Here is a 21,033-nt window from a genome sequence, read left to right as displayed (position 1 = left end):
TGAAAAAAGCTACTTACGACTGGTCCTCGCACTTACTATCATTGCAGCATCCCCGCAGTCACTTGATCACCATTTGTGACCTCCTCAGCCAGCTCCCAGCAAGCAAAATCAGTGGGGAACTATGTGATTTACTTAACGACCGCATGTTTCGCTTAATGACCGCTGCAAAAAATGTTATAAAACCAGGTGTCTGATTTTATCTGATTTTATATGACATGATGCCTCGCTTAATGGCATCCCCACTTAATGACGAATTTTACAGTCCCTATTGTGGTTGTCAAGCAAGGATCACCTGTACCTTGCTAGGCTAACATCAATCTTGCAAGTCTGAAAGTACATTTCTCCCGTGTTGCCTTTACAGCCCAAGAAACTAGGGAGGGTCCCTTCTGAGATGTTTTCCACATCCCCATTCCTTTTGTGGGCCCAGCTGCCTCTTATCCAACCATTCCTCTGGCTGTGGTTCTTCCCCCTGTCTCCCAAGGTCATTCCCATAGACCATTCACATCTTCCCCAGACAGCAAACCAAGCAGTTTACATTCTACATTTTGGAAGTCTGACTTCCGAGAATCTGCAGCCTTGTTCCAGAGCCACAAGGTGGCAGGAAGGAGACCACAATAAACCCTGATGGTCCAGATTTTTCTCAGGAAATGCTAGTCTAGTGAGTTGGCCTGCTGGAGAACCTCCCAATGTGTTAGGTGACGACAGGGTGAGTTCTCGAAGCAGAGATAACTCATTTTCCGGTTCACATTCCCTGAATTGTAAGCTAGCCAGCGGGACTGGCTTCGTACAGTACGTGGAGTCACCAGACAAACCCTTCCACGATCAGATTGCACCACGTTTAGGAGATGGGGCAAACAGAGATGTTGGGTTTTTACCTGAGCTCATGGTGAGGCACGTTGTAGGAATCCAACTGAAGGGCGCGTAGCCTCCCTTTTTTCCTGAGAAAAGAGCAGAGTCAGGCCAAGCCCTAATTTGGCTTTCAGGTCAATGAAGCAAATTGGAAATAGTTATCAACTTTCCTCACACAGTTGGGGCTACCATGTTGACTTTCTTGACACCTGACTCCCATATGCTGATGCCTGCTTCTGTCTTGTTTAAGATTGCAATTTGGCAACAGCTTTGGGGGGAAAAAACCCAAGTCTGTTCTTCCTTTTCTCAAGAACCAAGGACAGTGTTTCTCAACCTTGGCCACTTTAAGATGGGTGGACTTCAACTCCCAGAATTCCACAGCCAGCCATGCTGGCTGTGGAATTCTGGAAGTTGAAGTCCACCCAACTTAAAGTGGCCAAGGTTGAGAAACATTGACCGAGGAGATCAGTAGCTCACAATCCCTGCAAAAATCCAAATTATGGTCCCTAAATCCTTAATGTGAAGGTAAAAGGATGGCATGATAGGTTGCAATGAGACTTAAGCCTCTCCCCCCACCCACAAAAAGGACAAATGAAGATAGAACTGAATAAAAGTTGCAGATGGCCACGCATGGATGCGTGCTTAGAAATAATCACAATTGGAGACCTTCCTTTCGGTCTAGCGGGAAAGATTGGCCGCGTTCCCAAATATTTTATTTTATTTAGTCATTTCGCAAATGTGTTGAGCAAATTGATTGCCCATCCCACCGGACTTGTGGATCAGCAACTCCAAAGCCTTCTAAGATTCTGTAGCCGGACCCCCGATTTGGACCAACGGCCCCATTTTCTGATAGTCCTTCAAGCTGCCCTCTACAAAGTAGGTCATCTCAGCATCTTCATGGCATTCAAGAATTCCATCTTGACCAACAACACAGGTTCACTCCCTTGTCCAATCTGGTGGCCAGTCAAACCATCAATTACACATGGCTAGACCATCAATTACAAATAGTTTTTACTACCTAGTATTGATTTTATGAATGCTCACATATTTAGGAAGTTAAATTATCTTCAGTCACCTTTGAGGTCCATCAGAGCTTTTTGGTAGCACCAAACATCTGAACTCTATGACTCCTTAGAGCGGTGTTGTCCAAACTTGGCCACTTTAAGATGAGTGGACTTCAACTCCCAGAATTCCCCAGCCAGCATGGCTGGCTGGAGAATTCTGGGAGTTGAAGTCCACTCATCTTAAAGTGGCCAAGTTTGGACAACACTGCCTTTGAGGTTGGATTTGCCTAAACTTCCTTACTGACGTCAAGTGAAAGAGAACACAACATGTTGAGTGTGATTATTTTAACCTGGGCTGATATTTTTTCCTTTTTGGCTGTCTGTCCAAAGACAACCTGTATTTCTACTCTGTGATTCAGTCGATGGGAATGGAATTGGATGTCTTGCCACGGGCCACGGGCCACGGTTCCCACGGGCCTCTTACTTGTGACACGCAATCAAATTTCAATTCAGAAAATTTCACGTTCTCTCCAGAAGGCTAGTCTGTTTAGTTCTTTCTGTGCTGGACGATGCATGGAGAGATAAAAGAACGAAACTACACTGAGGAGAAAAAGAAAAAGAAAAATGGGAAATTCCTTCCCATCCCCACCTTTGAAGCCATAAAATGTATGGGTGACCTTTGCAGGATTTCTGGTTCTTCTCCCTGAAATAAATTAAGCACGATGTCCTTGTTTTCTTCCCTAATCAAAAGGTTAAGAGATGCTTAATTTATATTTTTAAAAAAAGGAGTGGAAAAACAACCACCCCATTTAAGCCCTGATGTTTTCAGTGATGGCCTTGGGTTTTGGAACATAATAATAGGTGAAGAAAATAACATGCTGTGGAGAGGTGGTTTTGGGCCTCCAACATGGGCAAAGATATGTCTAACGATGGCACAAAGCCGAGATGACGGAATTCATGCCTTTTGTGAGTTGGCCCAATCCATGGAACCACAAATGGCTTGGCACTAAACCACAGAATAACTAACCATGGTTAATGCTAACCAAGCTTAGAATGGAGCTGTGAAGGATGCAACTGGAAACCATGCCTGGATTCAGCTTAATACATGGATTTGTACCATATGCAAAATCTAGGTTTCTTTATGCGTAGAGTTTATAGCAGTGTTTCTCAACCTTGGCAACTTTAAGACACGTGGACTTCAACTCCCAGAATTCCCCAGCCAGCATGCTGGCTGGGGAATTCTGGGAGTTGAAGTCCACGTGTCTTAAAGTGGATTTGAGAAACACTGGTCTATAGTTTCATTTCACAGGGTATCAAAAATAGAAGTGATTTTTATGAATGTGGACAGAATTGATTATAGCCAATAAATTTACTTGGTATATACTGTGTTGAGCACAGTTCTTGATATTCATTTGGTTAGAGTTTAAATAGTGATTTATAGTCTGCAAAAGGGATATAAAACCTTGAGTTATTTGCAACTAACTATGTTCTCCTGTAAAAATCACAACCTGCACGATGTTTCTACATCCCTTGTTGATTTATCCATGGTGTATTTCTCATTCTCTCTTCTTGCCCTCCAGTGTTTGCTTATCGATCTTCTTTAAAGCTCAACAAAGTGTATGGGCTGGGACTGTACGGTAAATAAATGCTGATTGTTGATCGATTACTCAAGAAAAATAAAGAAAAGATGCTCTTTTTTTTTTTGCAAAAGTTGCTGGAGGAAGCCAGGCAACCGGGACTGAAGCCAATGAAGGCAACTACCAGCTTCAGCAGTTCTTCAGTTAACATGGAAAAGATTTGCCTGCTGGTTCATCATAGCCGCACAAGTTTCGGTGTGTTTTTAACCCACAACCCACAGGAGGAAAGGACTAATTTCCATACGCCTCCTTGAGAAACTAGTAAATAAGCCAAAAGCAGATGTTTATCTAAACCTGTGGGCCCAATTCTTTGGATTTCAAGTTGCAATGCAGGGAGAGCCTCAGCCGATGCACAAGACTTCCAGCTCCTGTTCTTCGCTCCTTCGGGGGCAAGAGACCAGTGACTCTCTGTAATCTGCCGGCTTTAAAACAGTAAGTGCTTGATTTACTATTTGGTTGGTGATGTTTTTCCAGCCCCAGTTTATGTCCATTTATGACTCGTTGTTTCCTGTTTTGTATGAGGACCATAGATGTCTTTTTCCATCCTCATATATCTGGGGTTCAATTTTGGTGACTGGGTTCTATGATTTTATTTTGTGGGCTATATTCCATTTTCACTTCGTGGTCTTAGTATGGCTGTGGGTCTGAATTTTTGCTTATTTATTTTCAGAGACCGAAGTTTTATGAGATCGTAGTAAGTTACTACATTAAGATAATCGGTTTAGCCTCATTTCTGTTTCTGGAAAAGGCCAGCTCTCTGCTGGACAACATTTTTTTAAAAAATTAATTATTCAGTTTATACATGCACAATTAACAAGGCAATTGTACATGCACAATTAACATTAAAATGCTGAGATCTATAAATTAAAATTTCATTTTCTTTTTCTTTAAGATTAAAGAAAAAGAAAATGTCATTTTCTTTTTCTTTAATCAAAGAAAAAGAAAATGAAACTTTAATTTATAGATCCAGCATTTTAATGCTATAGCATTGAATTGTCATGGTAAATTTGGGGCATCTTTTGGTCCTCTTTGACTATTATTATTGAAATGTCTCCAATTGTTACTGCTTTTATTTTATTTATCTGCTGGGTTAGGACGGGGATCAAGATTTGACACTGACAGATTTAATCCAAAAGTCAAAAAGTCAAGATGGCGGCTGCAGGGTAGAAGCCCCGCCCCTTTTAGCATTTTATGTGTGACACATAAAGGGGGCGGGGCTTCAATTAGACCGTTGCCACCGCCATCTTAACTTTTTTGACTCCCCCGAGGACGTCCCAGATGAGAACTGGGCGGAAAAAAAATAAAAAGAAATCCAGTGGAGTTGGGTGGCTAATAAATTCAAATAAAGAAAGAAAATTTGAAATAGGCTTATTGTTTTCAAAACATGGGAAAAAAACATTCCTCCCATCCAGAAAGTAAAAATAGACAATCCCAGTCTTTTCTGCTTCGTATCATTTTGGACTTCTCTTATGCATCTCTCTTAAAATTAACCTCCTCTTTTTATTTCTTACGTCCATTCGGAAGCCTAGCATTAAAAGGCAACTTAAAAAAACATAATCGAAATAAAACAAAGATGGGGAAATGATTGATCAGTGAAAGCAGATGATTTATTGATGCGTAGCAACACTGAAGGGCCCACAGCATTTTAGGAAAAAAGGCCCTCTTACGGGAAAATATCTTAGAAACAAAGGCAAAGACATTTTAAGAGCATTTTAGAGAATGCACACATTTTTTTAAACACACACAAACCCAGACAGACGGCAGGTTGATCATCAGTTATTAAAATCCTGATTTGCTGGACTGTCGACATGCTGTTAGGAAAAAATCCTTCTAAAAAAGTATTTTTAAACTGGTCCCTAGATAACACAACTGAGAAACGGTTGCTTGCGTGTTCTGTCTTGTTAGAGAGTTTGCAATCCCTTAAAAAAAAAAAAAAGCTTAGGACTGTGTACAGTATCTTATAAAACCACAAAGAAAGAAAAAGAAAGAAAAACAGAAAGAAAGCCACACATGTAAACGTCGGACTTACATGAGTACCGTTTTTACATACGTCAATTCTCCATTCTTTGATCTTTGGAGTTTCTTTTCTACAAACCTTTTTTTCAGCAAAATTGCAGAAAAGATCAACCTGGCCCACCAGGACAACTCGTTTGGTACACGAGCTCTGGATATATCTTTCCTCCCTCAAATTCCTCTCCTTGTCCATGACTAGTGCCTAAATCCAGCATTTGCAGATAGATTTGAAGAATTGGCAATTACTGGCCCTGTTTTGGCTACTCCATGTTTTTCAGAATGGGGGAAACAATATGGAGTATCCAAATTTAAGCTGGTCCCGTTGCATCTTTCTGTCCATCAAATGGAGGCCGGGCGTTTCTGACCGATTAGGAGGCCTCGAAAACAATTTTTTCCCATTTCCAAAAACAGCTTGTAAAATAATCCAGCTGATGCAAGGGATAGGAGAGTGAATTTCGCCCTCGGGCCAGATTGAGGGGTACATGTGCTGGGAGGTATGATTTTAGGGTAATCTAGTTCAGGGCTTTTCAAACTGTGTAGTTCCGTGAGAAACTTTAAAAAAGGGGAAAAAATCACTCGAACGCAGCCCATTTTCTATCACTAGAGTTTTCCCACTTCATCAGAGCTTCTGGAAATTTTTCTTTTTTTTAGGTATCGAGGCCTGAAAAAGTTTGAAACCCTCTGATCCCTTTCAACCCGCCCCAGACGCTACGTTTGATCTTTGAATTAATACTGCTATTTTTCACGTGTGCTACTGTTTTTAGAGAAAGTCTTTTTCTTTTTTTTAAAAAAAAGGTTGCTAAGATAGCCAGTCAAATCTTAGCAGTACTTTGTCGTTCAGGGTTGCTCTTGAAAGATCAGTGCATTTTGTATACGTTACGTTTAATCTTCTCTGAATGCTTGTGGGCAGCCTTGAAGCAAACAGAATTTTACTCGCATTGAATTTGCTGCTGAGCTCTTAGCTCTTTCACGAGAAAAACACAGGTTGAGGTCTGGGCTTTAGATTAAAAGCTGATTGCGTGCAATTTTTCCAGGCTTGGCGAGGGAAAACGTTCGCTCCTTAGGGGTGTGCCAAGCAGGCAAAAATCCAACAGGAACGGTCAGTTTAAATTGGAGTTGCGATTCGCTTTAATTTGGACGCCTCCCTCGATTTGGAAAACAGACCCGATTCGGATGTCCCCACCGAGCGGTTGATTTAGACTTCTGAACTGATTCAGAAATGCCCGTTTCTGCATCCTCCAAATCAAAGAAGAGGCCATACAATCGTTCGCCAGTCCTTTAAACATCACCCCAATGGCTTTTTGACACATGGTTTCCATGCACAGGGCTAATGTTTAAAGGATAGCAAGTCTGTTTGGACTTCACAGATCGCCCAAGGATCAAAACGATCTGAGAATCCGCCAAGACTGATCATTTCTTCAAGGAGGTTGGCCCGCTCCCATGGGAGCGTCAGCCACGGGGGGTCAGTTCAGGGGAAAAGTAGGGTGATGTTTAAGGACTCTCATGCTCCGGTTGTGAGAGAACATCGTTGACCTCTCGGTTTTGCAGAGCACAGCTAATCTTCTGCCCCCTTTCCAGCACGAGGCATTGAAAGTCCTGATACGTCACCCCTAAAGAGCGAAAGGCTGACCTGAATCCTTGCCCACGGGGTTGTGGAGATGTTTGGATGAAGAAGAAAAGTTGTCCACGATTTCTTGCCCCCCCTCCCCCTCCCCCAAGGTGGCCCCCGTCCCCGGCTCATATCAAAAGACCTTCCCTGCTCGAAGACCGCATCATGAGTACCGTCCCCTTGTACTGCCTGCCGTTCCCATCCTTCCAGCGAAGCCCGGTGGGATCGGAGCTGGCGGAAGTGTAATTATGTGGCTCGGAGTAGATGTGAGACCGAGAGCCCTTGGTGCTGTCGCCTTTGATCTGTTCGGGGCAGGGGTCTGGGTCAGGGTATGTGGTGCTCCCTTTTGGGGGGTAGTAGGGTTCCGAGATGTCCCCTTGTTCCGAATTGGGAGGAGAGGGGATTTCAAGAGGCAGGACGACGCTCACGTCGCTGTCCGGCGGAGAGCTCATCTTGACTTGGACGATGGGAGGGGTGAACTTGCGGCCTGGGGTGTACTGGACGCCCTTCGTTTGATAGCCAAGCAAGGAGTGGAGGCTGCTGGCTCGGCTGAACGCCTGGCTGCACGGTCTGCTTGGGGGAGCTTCAGCATCCACACTGGAGCGGGAAGGAGCAGGATCAGTCCAGGGAGGGAAAGGAGCAGAAAAAGGAGCATGATCAGTCCAGGGAGAAAAAGGACCCGGATCAGCTCAAGGAGGGAAAGGATCATGATCACTCCAGGGAGGGAAAGGACCATGATCAGTCCAGGAAGAGAAAAGTAGCAGAAAAAGGACCATGGGAGGGAAAAGAAGCAGAAAGAGGACAATGATCAGCCCAAGGAGAGAAAAGAGCTCAAAAAAGGAGCACAATCAGTTCAGGGAGAGTAGAAGCATGTGAGAACTGCCACAAAATATTGCAGAATAGTATGTTCTCAGGTTCCAACCAGCGACCTGTACCTCCTTTTCGGATGCTCCATGATATACCTTGTCTCCCTATCCCCACCAACTGATGCTCGGCCTCTATACCCACTGGGTAAGACTGGGGAATTCTGGGAGTTGAAGTCCACTCCTCTTAAAGTGGCCAAGGTTGAGAAGCACTGTAATAAAGGCACCGTAAGAATATAAAAAGCACCGAATTGGGTTGGATTCAGATTCCAGCTAAAACTCAGTATCTGATCTTCCCCAGGACATCTTGACCCCAGGTTTCACCATCTCAGGCAGCAGTGAGTTCCACGGATCTAATTCCTGCAGGGAGAAAACTTGGCTCCTATCATCCTGCTTGGTTGCCTTCGCTGTTTTCGGAAGTGACACAGCTTTAAATACAAGTATGTTCTGGGGAAGGCTCCTCCCTCACTCTACCTGCGCATTTGTGCCAAAATATAATATCCGTCATGGCTAGGAAAATAAACAGTGCACCTCGCCACGCATTCATTATTCTCTCTGAACAGGGAAATGTAATTTTCTTAATGGTTCCCTTTCTGCAGCACACAAGGGCTGCAGCGAAACGTGAACCGTAATTTAGGAATTTGTACTCTGCTCTTCCTCGGCTCCGGGCAACCCAAATTTAATTATAGGATTCCTATTATTCGTTTGTTTATTCCACCATCTCCTTGCTAGACTTTTGTATGCCAATCAACTCTGGAGGTCTTTCCTTATTTTTTTTAAAAGTCGCTCCGGATCCTTATTCTCCGTTCATGTTTTCATTTTTCCCCAGTGCTGTCATTTTTCTCCCTTCCTTCCTGTCTTTGGGAATTCTTCCTTCCAACAGGAAAGTCGGGGGCCAGGTGCCCACTTGGTAAGAAGCAAGAGGGATGCTTTGCCCGGGTTGGCACACCCAGTTGAGCCCAGTTGAGCCCAGTTGAAATATGCTAGGCCGGGCTTCAGGGGGTCCTTTGCGATGCATCTCTCATCCTGGCCGGTGATCTGAATTCGGTCAGGCATTAAGCCAGACCAGGGTTTATTTCTCGGGCTGGCGCATTTCTGCTTTGTGAACAGCAGCGCTGAGGCTGGAGCTCAGTGTGGGGCGATGCGCCAATACGCCCTGTGGAGGCCGTTTGTCTCAGCCCAGTCCCTGCCCAAGGGGGGGGTACAACTCCCATTGGCAAGGCTGCTCAGGAAGGATGAGAAGAGGTTTGGGGGGCAGGCAGAAAAGACCCCCGTGCCTCCTCGGCCACCTCACACCCAGAAAGCGAGCTCCAAAGCGGCACTCCCCAAAGTAAATTGAGCTGAAGGAGGAGAGAAAAAAATGGAGGGAGGGAGAGTGAAAAGGAAGGAAGGAAGGAAGGAAGGAAGGAAGGAAGGAAGGAAGGAAGGAAGGAAGGAAGGAAGGAAGGAAGGGAGGGAGGGAGGGAGGGAGGGAGGAAATTTGTGTGAGAAGGAAGGAAGGAAGGAAGGAAGGAAGGAAGGAAGGAAGGAAGGAAGGAAGGAAGGAAGGGAAGGAAGGAAGGCAGGGAGGGAGGAAGGAGGAGGGAGGGAGGGAGGGAGGGAGGAAATTTGTGTGAGAAAAGAGGAAGGAAGGAAGGAAGGAAGGAAGGAAGGAAGGAAGGAAGGAAGGAAGGAAGGGAGGAAGGAGAGAGGGAAGGAAGGAAGGAAGGAAGGAAGGAAGGAAGGAAGGAAGGAAGGAAGGAAGGAAGGAAGGAAGGAAATTGGAGAAGAAGAACAGTTCTGGACCTTTGGAAGAGAAGTTTCGGTCCAGTGTAGACTAGAAGTTTGGAGACCCCAGGAGCGATGGAGTTTGAGCTAGGCAGGCCCCTCAGGCTCTCGGGCCCCCAAACCCGCTCCCACCTGCCAGGGCGGGAAGGCTCACCAGATATCGCTGGCCTTGGTCTGGGAATACTCCTGATGCTTCTCCTCGGTCGAGCCGTACGAACAGCAGCAGTCCCAGCAGTAGTCTTTCCCGCAGTAGCAGCTGGGGCACTCCCCGCAGCAGCCGCCCGCCTTGCCCCAGCAGCACCAGCAGCACCAGATCACGCCCCCGATGATCAGTGCCAGGGACAGCAGGGCGATGATGATGGAGCCCGCGATGATCCAGCCTCGGCTCCAACCTGCGGCAGAGGCAAGGACCTGAGTGGCGACCCTCTCCCCCAGCCGGCTAGGGCTGGTCCTCCTTTGCCACAACAGCCTTGCAAGGTAGGGCTGGGAGGAGAGGAGGGCGGCGACAATGCGCCACTCACTTGGGCCACCGTTGTACCTAAGGAGATGGTTTCGTTTCAAAACGTTGGGGGGTTTTTCGCTATAAGGATTCACTGCACTCTGGTGAACGCAAGAGCAGAGTTTCTCAAATTCAGCAACTTTAAGCTGGGTGGACTTCAACTCCCAGAATTCCCCAGCCAGCACAGCTGGGGAATTCTGGGAGTTGAAGTCCACCCAGCTTAACACTGCTGAGGTTGAGAAACACCGATCTAGAGGATTGGTTTGAATTACTTATGTAAATTTTACAGTTAAGATTTTTTTTTGGAAATATATTGATTCTACCACCACCTTCATCCTTATTATTATGTAATCTGTGCTCTTTATTGATTGCATTTTACTTTGCCTCTAATAACATTATTCTGTTCTAAACCAGGATCATGGCTTATTGTTCTGGGTCGACGTGGACTGGCAAGCTTCTAGATTGCTACTTGACTTCCCAGCTGGGAAAACAAAGGAACAAACCAAAGTTGGTTTGAGTGATTTTCACCACCTGGGATTCGTGCCCCAGCGAGCCAGGATCACAAGCCGGCCACAAACCAGGGTCATTTCTTTCAATCCTACATGCAGAAGGTTATCACTGTTTAAATTTCCTGCAGATACTTTATATCTAAAGGAAATAAATATGTATGGATGTAAGTAAATGTAATTTTATATGTAAATGCTTCCCGATGGGGGACAATTGCATTTGTAGTTTAATAATATAGGTTTTGACTGTATATTTATTTATTGTTTTAACGTGCTGTGAGCCATCCAGAGTCCCCCATTGGGGGGAGATGGGCGGGGGACAAATTGAATAAATAAATAAATAAATAAATAAATAAATAATAATAGCAATAATCATCATGATAATTTATTGCCTTGTCCAAAGGGCTCCACCTTGTGGGCAGATGGTTTGCTCACAGTGTGCCACCCTAAGCCAGGAATCATGGCTTACAGTGATGATGTGCAAATGGGACAGCTAATATAGGTTTAAGGAATTCCGCCCTCAACTTCCAGGAAGAAAACACCCTTCCCCGAATCCTCCAGTTTTCTACCCTCCCCATTCTAACCCCAGCAGTTCTGCCAGCTCCTTCCAGTTTCCTAAACTTTGCTGGGCCTTACCTCCTCCAAAGTAGATTTCCACCGAACAATAAGCCACCCCAACATTATTGCCCACGCTGCACTGGTAGGTCCCCACGTGGTCATCACACAAGTTGCGGATCTGAAGATCCCCTGGAACGGATCCTGAGGGACAGAGACACAAGCGTTACAGGGCTGCGGGAGCCGAGAGAGTGGATCTAGGCATTAAAACATGGCTCCTGAGCATGTACAGATTTCCATCGAGACACACATGCCCGGGAAAGTTGAGAATGCAGAATCTCTGAGTGGATGGAAGGCAAGGAATTATAGAATCATGGTATTGAAAGGGACCTCAGAGGGGATCCACTAGATCAGTGTTTCTCGACCTCTGCAACTTTAAGACGTGTGGACTTCAACTCCCAGCATTCCCCAGCCAGCCATGGGGGAATGCTGGGAGTTGAAGTCCACACGTCTTAAAGTTGCAGAGGTCGAGAAACACTGATCTAGATCAATGGTTCTCAACCTTGGCAGCTTTAAGATGTCTGGACTTCAACTCCCAGCATTCCCCAGCCACCATGAATTCTGGGAGTTGAAGTCCCCACATCTGAAAGCTGACAAGGTTGAAAAGCACAGCACTAGAGCCTCTCTGACAGGGGAATCTCCAGCCTCTGTGTGAAGACCTCCTGTGAAGGAGAACTCAACTTCATGTGGCAGCCCGTTCCTCTGGCTAACAGCTCCAAAGCTCCTCCTGACATCTAGCCTAAACTTCCAACCTTGTAATGTTCATCCATCAGTCCTGATGCTGCCCTCTGGGGTAATAAAAAAATCCACCTCCTCTTCTGCGTATGACAGTTTGGAGACTGCTGTCCTGTCTCCCTTTGGTCACCTCTTCTGCAGAATAGCATGCCAGGTCCTTCACGGGGCTTGGCTTCCAGACCTCTCACCATCGTGCTCCAGTTGGTCCCTCTGTTTTTAAACTGGGGTGTCCAGAACTGGACAGAGTATTCCAAATAGGGTCTAACCAGGGTAGAGTGAAGTGGGGCAATCATGGACGTGTCCTTTGCCCCTGAAATCTAGTCCTCAGGGGTAGACTGCCTCTGAGTCCTGAAGCTTAACTTATCCCAACGAATGCCTCTCCCCAGATGTCTGCACCCTGTCTGTCATATTTCTCTGCCCCCTCTTCTGGGATAGCCACCTCGTTTTCTCAGCCATTGCCAACACCTAGCGCTGAGGAGTTCCACAAGCTGGATGAAGCCATGCCTCTTCCACAGTCACAGCCTACTTCCCTTTGCTCTTCCAGCCACCCCAAGGATAAGTCCTGCTGCAGGAACACAGACACTCACCTATTGCTCCTCCTGAAGGCATCCAATCATGGAACTGATTTCCAGTCAACATGGACCACCGGTAGCTGAGCGGCGGAGAGCCCGTGGAAGTGAAGCAACGAAGAGTGATGTCCTCCCCATATGTGACCTCGCCAATTATCCAGCATTGAGGAAGGAGTGGTTTTTCTGGGTAGGTCAGCGGAGAGAATAAATTAGTCACTTTCCCCCTCTGTTTGGTTTTAGGTCCTTCGTCAACATGGCTGCTGCACTCACAGCAGACACCCTCCCTGCCCTTCCTCCCTAGGTCCAATGCTTCGGTTCCTTTTGTGCACAAAAACAGTTCTCAGCGCAATTGCAAAACTGAGTATCAGTACTCCTCGACTTACAATGGCCGTTGGGACTGGAATTGCTGTCACTAAGTGACATGGTCGTAAAGTGTGACATCACGCGACTGCATCGCTTCACATTGTCCCAGTTGCCGTTGTTAAGCGAGGACCGGGCGGGAGTTAAGGGAGGATCTCACATGATCATGATTCTGACTTTCTGCCAGCATCCCCATTGGCTTCGCTTGTGGGAAGCTGGCAGGGAATGTCAGAAATCACGAACACGTGACCACAACTTCCTGCGGCGTCGTAATTGCGAGCTGGGTGCTGAGGGATCACGGTCATGTGACTGTGAGGATGCTGTGACAGCTGGAAATCCGAGGACCGGTCAAAAGTCCCCCTCATTCAGCAGCGTCATAACAGTGAACAGTTGCTGAAGGAATGGATGTAACCTGAGGACGACCTGCATCTCTTTTCTGCAGGTTTGTGGGTGTCCAGTAAAACGCTCTAAAAAACCAATTTATTTACAATGTCCAAAAAAAATGAGGATGAGGTACCCTCTAAGATTGTTCCTTAACTGTATAGTTCTAATGCACCTGGGTGCACATATTGACAAACACACACCGAGACACACAACAGAAAACATTCTCAATTTGATTGCAGAACCTATCGCATCGAAACACTCTGTGTGGGTGTCGGTGCAATGAGGTCAGGGAAGAAAACGCTGCACGAAAGGAATCTCAAAGCACTACTTATGATTCCACAAAGTCTGCTTTTTTCTGGTGTGGTTTTGCAAATGCAAAACACAGATACCTCAGAACAAGAACTCAATTAAAGAATTCTTCCTAGCCGAACGAGGACTAAGTAAAATGATAATTTTGTTTCCTCCCCAGTGAGAAGAAGAATCTCAGCCCAGCCCCAACTGGCCTGGAGGGGAGCTGAGTTTTACCTTGAACAGTGACGGTCACTTTGTGGGTAGCTTCAGTGGTCTTCTTCACGACACATTCGTATGTCGCAGAATCGCTAACCTGCAGATCGCGCAGCTGCATGGAGGCATCATATAGGCTGGGATCTGCAGAGGTGAACCCTACCCGCTGCTGGAATTCAGGAGGCCCTGCGTAGACGATACGGTGGTCGTGATAACCCAGGAGCTGGGGAAAAATCAGAGGAGAAGGTGAAGGAGCTGGCAAAAAATCAGAGGAGAAGGTGAAGGAGCTGGCGAAAAATCAGGGATGCAGGTAAAAAATTGGAGAAGAGGGTGAAGGAAAAGGTATAATGCTGGATGTGTTTGGGAATTAGACACAAGAGACAGGTTCCTGGTCCTTATGATTCAAAAAAGAGATTCTGGGCAACAGGTAATGCCTGATTACATTTTCAGCAACTAAGGTGTTTCCAGAAGATTCTCGAGGATTGAGATAATTTTTTCTCCACCCTCATTTATCGCAAAGCCCCAAAAAGGTAATTATACGAGCTAGTTGAAATGGCAGATTACAAGATGCCAAGGAGAAGAGGCTGAAAGTGTCTCATTCCCTATCTTGCCCAGCTCGTGATCTGCGGCGGGCATGCCCCTTTGCCATGGTGCCCTGCTTATCTAACCGAAACCAGGGAATCACCAGGTCTCCTCTTCAGGAGGCCAGATCGGTTCCTGGCCTGTTAGCAGGAATGGTGGAGGACCTGGAAACAGCTATAGCGAGAGGTGGAAAGTCTGGGGTGGCCCCCAGTTATGGAGGGCTTAAAAAAAATAATAACATCTCCAACTCACTGGGTTGTACTGGGGGTGTGGACCAGGTTTCAGCTGCTTCCACTGGATGTCCCAGTCGCTATCTGGGGTGTTATCTTCAGGATCGGAAGAAAAGGGGCACCCCAGTTTCACCGACTCCCCTTTCGGCAAGTAAATGATTTTCTGTCCGTCTTCCTTAATCCTCACAGCAACGCCTGCACCTGAAGAGCAAGGCACGCAATATTGCAAATCACACCCCACCAAGAAACCCGTTCCAAAATGCAGTGGCATTCCTAACACAACCATCTTCCTGCTTTTAACTTTGCCCGATTCATTGGACATTGTTTTAAATTTCTGAATTTCTCCAAGTATGTCTCCAGAAGTCTGATTTCCCCAAGCTTCAGGCCAGAGCATACCACGTCCTAGGTATGGATTCCTCCAGACAAGTCATCCTCGTTTAGCAACGGCCTTGTTTAGCGACCGTTCACACTTAAGACAATGATGAGAAAAATAACTTTATAACCAGTCCTCGCATTTATGACCTCCTCAGATCTGTAAAGCGAAGGAAAGCGGAAGTCAGATTGTAAGCACAGTCTTAGCGACCACTTTGCTTAACAAACTGAGTGGCTGGTCCCAGTTGTGGTCGCTAAACGAGGACTACTTTCCTACTAGCGCAGGAAAAGTTTTGCAATATGGTTGCACTCCTGCTTGTATCAAGAAGTCTCTTTGCATGATTTCTGAACAATCTAAAACAATGTTGGGGGAAACAAACCTACAAAAAATCTTGCAGGTTGCAAGATTACTTTTTTTGTAGTGGTTTAGTTTAGTTTAGTTTAGTTTAGTTTAGTTTAGTTTAGTTTAGTTTAGTTTAGTTTAGTTTAGAGCAGTGTTTCTCAACCTTGGCAACGTGAAGATGTGTGGACTTCAACTCCCAGAATTCCCCAGCCAGCATGGCTGGCTGGGGAATTCTGGGAATTGAAGTCCACACATCTTCATGTTGCCAAGGTTGAGAAACACTGGTTTAGAGAGAGAGAGGGAAAGGGGAAAAAACCCTGCAGAAATAGTATAAATGATATGTTACCTAAGACTCCCACAAAAAATGTATAAATATGCAGTTGTGCCTGAGTGCGTCATAATCATAAATAAATAGGACAACCCCAAAAGAATCTTCATGTCCTGTTATCTATGATGCCAGCAAGATCGTTGGTTTTCCTACTGTTGTCTAAACTGTTTTTCTCTCTGTGCGATCCCTGGCGATGGTAACAGACGGGCGAGAAAGATTGAAAGGAGACCAGGCCTGAGACAAGCCAGCATCTGTTCTGATTCTGGGGCAAGTTAAAATAGACTTCAGGAGGAGAAGAATGCCTAGTTGGTCCTCGGAACTCATGGAGACGAGGCATTGGAGAATCCAAGAGTTGGAACTTATTTATTGATATTTATTGATCTATCACGTTTATATGGCCATCCATCTCCCACAAAGCGACTCTGGGCGGCGTACCGCAATTGAATAAAATAACAAGTAGATAAAAACAATCATTATAAAAGAGAGAAAAGTGATGATTAAAATGCAACGTTACCAAAAAGTTGAAACATTTTAAATTTTAGAATATCTTTGCCCCACAATTGAACACACCGAGCTTCTCCTAAATCGAGGGCAGAACCATCCCACCCTCTGTTTCCTTCCAGTTTTCCAGCCCTGGTCCTCTTCATACCTTCAACCTCCAAAGAGGTTGTCCAGCTCCATGAAGCCCTCCAGATGCCTGAAGACATCTCAGATCTCCTGTGAATGTCTCTCCTCCAAACTAAACATACCCAGTTTTTCCAACTACTCCTGCCTGAACTTGGTTTGCAGGTAGCCTCCCATCCTTCTTTGATTTGTCAGAATCCATCATAAAATACAATCCCTGGGACTCCGTGTCTCCAGATGGACCAAGATTGCAGTGATAGAAGCTACAAGAACCTGGTTGCAACACACAGGCATCAACTTTAGAGCTTTTATTGTATGGAAACAGACAGTTTGGAGGGTCATCTGTTTTTAGTAACTGGGCCAACTGAATTTTCAAAGCGAAGGAAAGACCATAGAGAGACTCTACATTCATCTGAACAAGATTGCTACACCTGACGTCGGATAACTGGGTTTTGGGCGTCAAACTGCGCATTTGAACCTTCAAGAAGAGGACAAACCACCTAAAACAGACTGTATTCCTGCTTCCCGACAGGCTGAGAACACCTTGTCTGAATTAAGCATCAGTTTTTTGCTCCTGTTCTGTCTACAACAAATATCACACACACCTTGGAGTGTGTGTTGTGTTAAGCCATTTGAGTTGGTGTACTGAAACCCTAGTTTACAACCTGCTAAGCTGAGGCCAGACAAATCACATCATGGTTTTAGTACAATGTCGTATGATGGCTTAGTGTGACACTTTGATTTGGATTCTTGCATTTTGTAGGATTTAGGGCTTGATCTAAATGACCTCTTCAAGCTCTAGGGTTCTATGAACCCAGTCAGAAATGGAAAATTTGAGCAGCCCATCACACCAGACCATCATTGTGGATATCATTGGTTTTGGCTTAGTCAACCTAATTATGGTGAGTGTGGTTTAATTGCTCAGCATGCTGCATGAACCCTATCAGTGCATCAGCAGCATATTCAGCACTCCTTGCTGGAATGGTCTTATCAACAAAGGCACCCGAAGCAAACCATAATCCCTTGCTTGTGTGCAATGTAGCTACACCTATACAAAAGGGGCAAACTTTGTATCACAGTGTCATACCAGTAAAATTTGAACCCACCATCTTGCCCCTGCTTATCAAACAACATAGTCAAATCAAGATAAACTACATTGACTACATTCCCCCGATCTACCAGCTAGACAGTGTATGGAAAACAGAAGCTGGTTTGGCACGGATGGAGTGACATATTCTTCCCACCTCTTCATAATCAATGCATTCTTTCCCAGATAATAAACAAGCCCGTAGCTTAATTATCCATCCTAGAACTGAAGTTAGCACTCACATCAACCTTCCGGTCTATAATTTCCTAGATATGCCTTTCCCCCACTCCCACACCCCTGTTTTGAGACATCCTGTGCCCATTTTTGGTCACGTGACATCTCTTACGAATTCTCAAGAAAATTTATCAGGGTTTGTGTGTATGTGTGAACTTTTGGTGACTCTCTTCCATCTGGACAGAGTCAAGTTTTGGGGGCTGTTTAATCATTGCCTTTAAGGGTCCCCCTTTTCTCTCCCCCACCCCATACTCCTTCTTTTTGCTCCCTTCTCAACAACCTGCTCCAACAGAGCCCGAGAGAGAAAGACCTCTCTTTCCAAGGTCAGGACCAAAAGCTCCCTCAAGGCTTTTGAAACGCGGCTAAGTCGGCTTTGTTTCCCTTTATCCCGCCTTTCCGTTAATGTCAACTCTCTTATGGGCTTGCCAGCAAAATTAAAACCCTGTCCAAAATATGCCAATTATCTCGCTGTTCAAAAAGGCCGAGAGAAAAGCTCCACGCCCATCCGTATTGTGATCTCGGTTTGTCAGAGCCGGTGAATCTCTTTCTCCTGTTGTTTTGCTCAGGTTAGTCATCCTTGCTCCAGCAACTGAGATCTCGGCGGAGGATAAAGATAATACAAGGGTTACAATAATCATTAGCGATCGCTCAACAACTTGTTCCTCTGCTCTGTCTCATAATTAAAAGGATGGTAGGGCATCCCCTTTGAAAGCCATTGTTTACAGGAACTAACTCATTTTCTTGGTCCTTGTTCCCGGGAAAATCTGTAGCTTCCAGACGCAATGAGCGATGGGGGAAATGTCTCCTCTGAATAGGGACCCACCACTATTTTGCCCCAAGTTCACAAAATCACAGAGACAAAGAATGCAGGTCTGGATGACGACAGCAGAACAGACTCTGACTTCACAGAAAGCTCAGGAATTCAATCAAAACGAATGGGATGTGGTTAATGGGGCTGTGGTTAATCGGTTTGATGGTTCCTCCCTCTGCCACATGAAAAATGCAATGGGGGGGCTTTATACAATGCAGGGGAGGGGGTGTCTCAGAGCTGGCACCTTTGGCCTAGGAGAATCTCTTACAGATCTGGGATGAAGGCACCAAGGAGCAGCCCTGTGGGTGAATATCTCAATATCTGATCGTAACATTTCGACTGTCAAAATGACGCAGCGTCTAGCTAACCTTGGCTGACCTTGGGGAGGTAAACAGGGACCGATTTTGGAAGTGGAAAAAAAGATCTTGAAAGAAGGCGAAGGCAAGACGCTTCGGTACGCTTGCCAAGAAAACAAGAGGAACGTTTCGAGATCGACTTAAGGGAGGCGTAACTTTTTTGAGTAGGAGGAACAAAGAGGTTAGAAAGATGGTTTTCTTCTCTTCTGAATCTAGCCAGGGACAGACAAATCGAGAAATGAAATGGATAAATGGATGGCATGGAAAATGGAATGGATGGATCAATGGAAGAAATAAAATGGATAAATAAAATGCGTGGATTATGACAGATGTAACCCACATACCTTCAAGTAAGATGTCAGAAATGGAATATAGCTAACCCCCCAAAATGGGGGCAGCTATTGAGTTTTTCCTCAATGATTTCCTCTGTCCAAAGGTTTCTACGTATTCACCATGTCTCAGCTTGCAGTGAGAAAAAACGCCGATCGTAATCATAATATCCCCACCATAGTCCTGGGATAACAATAACAATAATCCTTGGAGGGAGATAAACTCCAGGTAGGGAACTGGAGCTAAATCTTTCTCATCCAATACTCAAACCACTACTCCACACTGCCTCTTTCTTCAAAAGTAGCCTGTTTTGCACTGTTTGTCCTAAGACAGGGCCTTACGGGGGTTTGCACCGTTGCATCCCAACCTTTTGTTCCTCTTCCCGGCTTTTGTTTGCAACCGAATAAAGAAATCAAAGAATGATTAAGCCCGTGTTTTTTCAAACTTGGCCATTTTAAGATGGGTGGGCTTCGATTCCCAGAATTCCCCAGCCAGCATGCTTTACCAGGGGTGGAGTTCAACTCCCAGAATTACCCAGCCGGCATGCTTTACCGGGGTGGACTTTAACTCCCAGAAATCCCCAGCCATCCAGCTGGCTGGGGAATTCTGGGAGTTGAAGTCCACCCCTGGTAAAGCATGCCAGCCAGGGAATTCTGGGAATTGAAGTCCACCCACCTTAAAATGGCCAAGTTTGAACAGCTCTGGATTAAACAGACCTCATGGAGATTTAAACCCCGGAAAACAGCCTTACCTAAAATGAGGCAAGAGATTAGGAACTGCAATCCTCTGTTGCTTTCCATGTCCAAACTAGATTGCAGCTGGATCCAAGGCAGAGAAGTTGTTTGGCAGAGGATCTGGGTGCGCCGCGATGCTCTTCCTCCCCCGGTTCAGTCCTTTCCGAGCTGGTTGCAAGCCGGCGGAGGAGCGCCTCCAAAACTGCAAAGCTGAGCCAGGGAAAACAGCCTCAGTCGCCTTTGAAGTCCTGACACACTTGGCAGTTAAGCAAGACTTTCATCTCAACGCCTTCCACCCACAGCCCGGGAGGACGTGTGAGGCTCAGATCTCGGGGCGAGAATCCCAGCCTGGCACGCTCCTATCAAAGGGCCCACCCGGTGCCAAGAGAGGAAAGGCCCCTTGGGTGGATGTCACTGGTCTCCCTTGGGGAGTCGGTCAATTTCCCTTCCTCGGCCCTGGCCGCCTGTCAATGTCACTTTCTGGCTTCTCCTGGGTCTCTGCTTTTTCGGGAGGGCGGTCAGTGTCTCCTTCCCCCTCTCTCCCACCCCCGTGCTATGTCCCCTTTCCACAGGGTGGGCGTAGCAGGGGACCTTCCTCTAAAACGCCTGCCCTTTGTGCCCGCGGGCGTCGTCCTTGCCAGCCACTTCCCTGGCACAGATCAGACTCGGTTCACCATTTTCCGGAGCGAATCGATGCCATTCCTCCACAGATCTGTATCGAGCAGAGGTTTGCAGTGCCATGTTTTTTTTAAGAAGGTCAGGCGGCGTGGCCAACCTCAGCGAGCTGTTGTTTGGGAGTGATAACTAATTCTGAGCGCTGTCGCTGCTCCGGAAAACGCAAGATGAAGTGCGATTGCATTCAAATGCAAAGTACCGTACGCAGTTTCTCAGCCCACGCCTCCCTGAGAAAAAGCCTGGCTCACACACCCAGCTTTTGAATGTACAGTAATGTCATTTCCGAAGCTTAGGCTAAAGTTACAAAGGTCGCTCTTTCGTTCCGATTGCATTTCAGAGGAAAGCGAGCCAATCTGCATTTCTGTGTCCGGGGGTGGGGGAATGGGTGCAGAAGAAAATGAGGGCGATTTAGC

The 21,033-nt window shown here is 46.0% G+C and overlaps 1 protein-coding gene across 1 annotated transcript; it reads right to left on the bottom strand.

Annotated features, from left to right (window-relative positions):
• Nucleotides 1-7,240: 7,240 nt before the first annotated feature.
• LOC103064234 (V-set and immunoglobulin domain-containing protein 8-like) lies at nt 7,241-20,754 on the bottom strand. The gene is made up of 7 exons (XM_088137536.1): nt 19,963-20,754; nt 14,749-14,927; nt 13,936-14,137; nt 12,685-12,849; nt 11,384-11,506; nt 9,897-10,134; nt 7,241-7,709 (listed from the first exon to the last, which is right to left on the bottom strand). Exons 1-7 carry the CDS (start codon nt 20,009-20,011, stop codon nt 7,241-7,243), a joined length of 1,425 nt encoding a protein of 474 aa, XP_087993662.1. The 5' UTR covers nt 20,012-20,754.
• Between the last annotated feature and the right edge of the window lie 279 nt (nt 20,755-21,033).

The sequence above is a fragment of the Python bivittatus genome, unplaced genomic scaffold (assembly GCF_059951505.1).
Source record: "Python bivittatus isolate LINGU-HERP-01145 unplaced genomic scaffold, Pbiv_v1 ctg000180_np1212, whole genome shotgun sequence".
Lineage (NCBI taxonomy): Eukaryota > Metazoa > Chordata > Lepidosauria > Squamata > Pythonidae > Python > Python bivittatus.
Note: the sequence above shows the minus strand (reverse complement) of the source record. Positions and strands in the feature narration are given on the sequence as shown.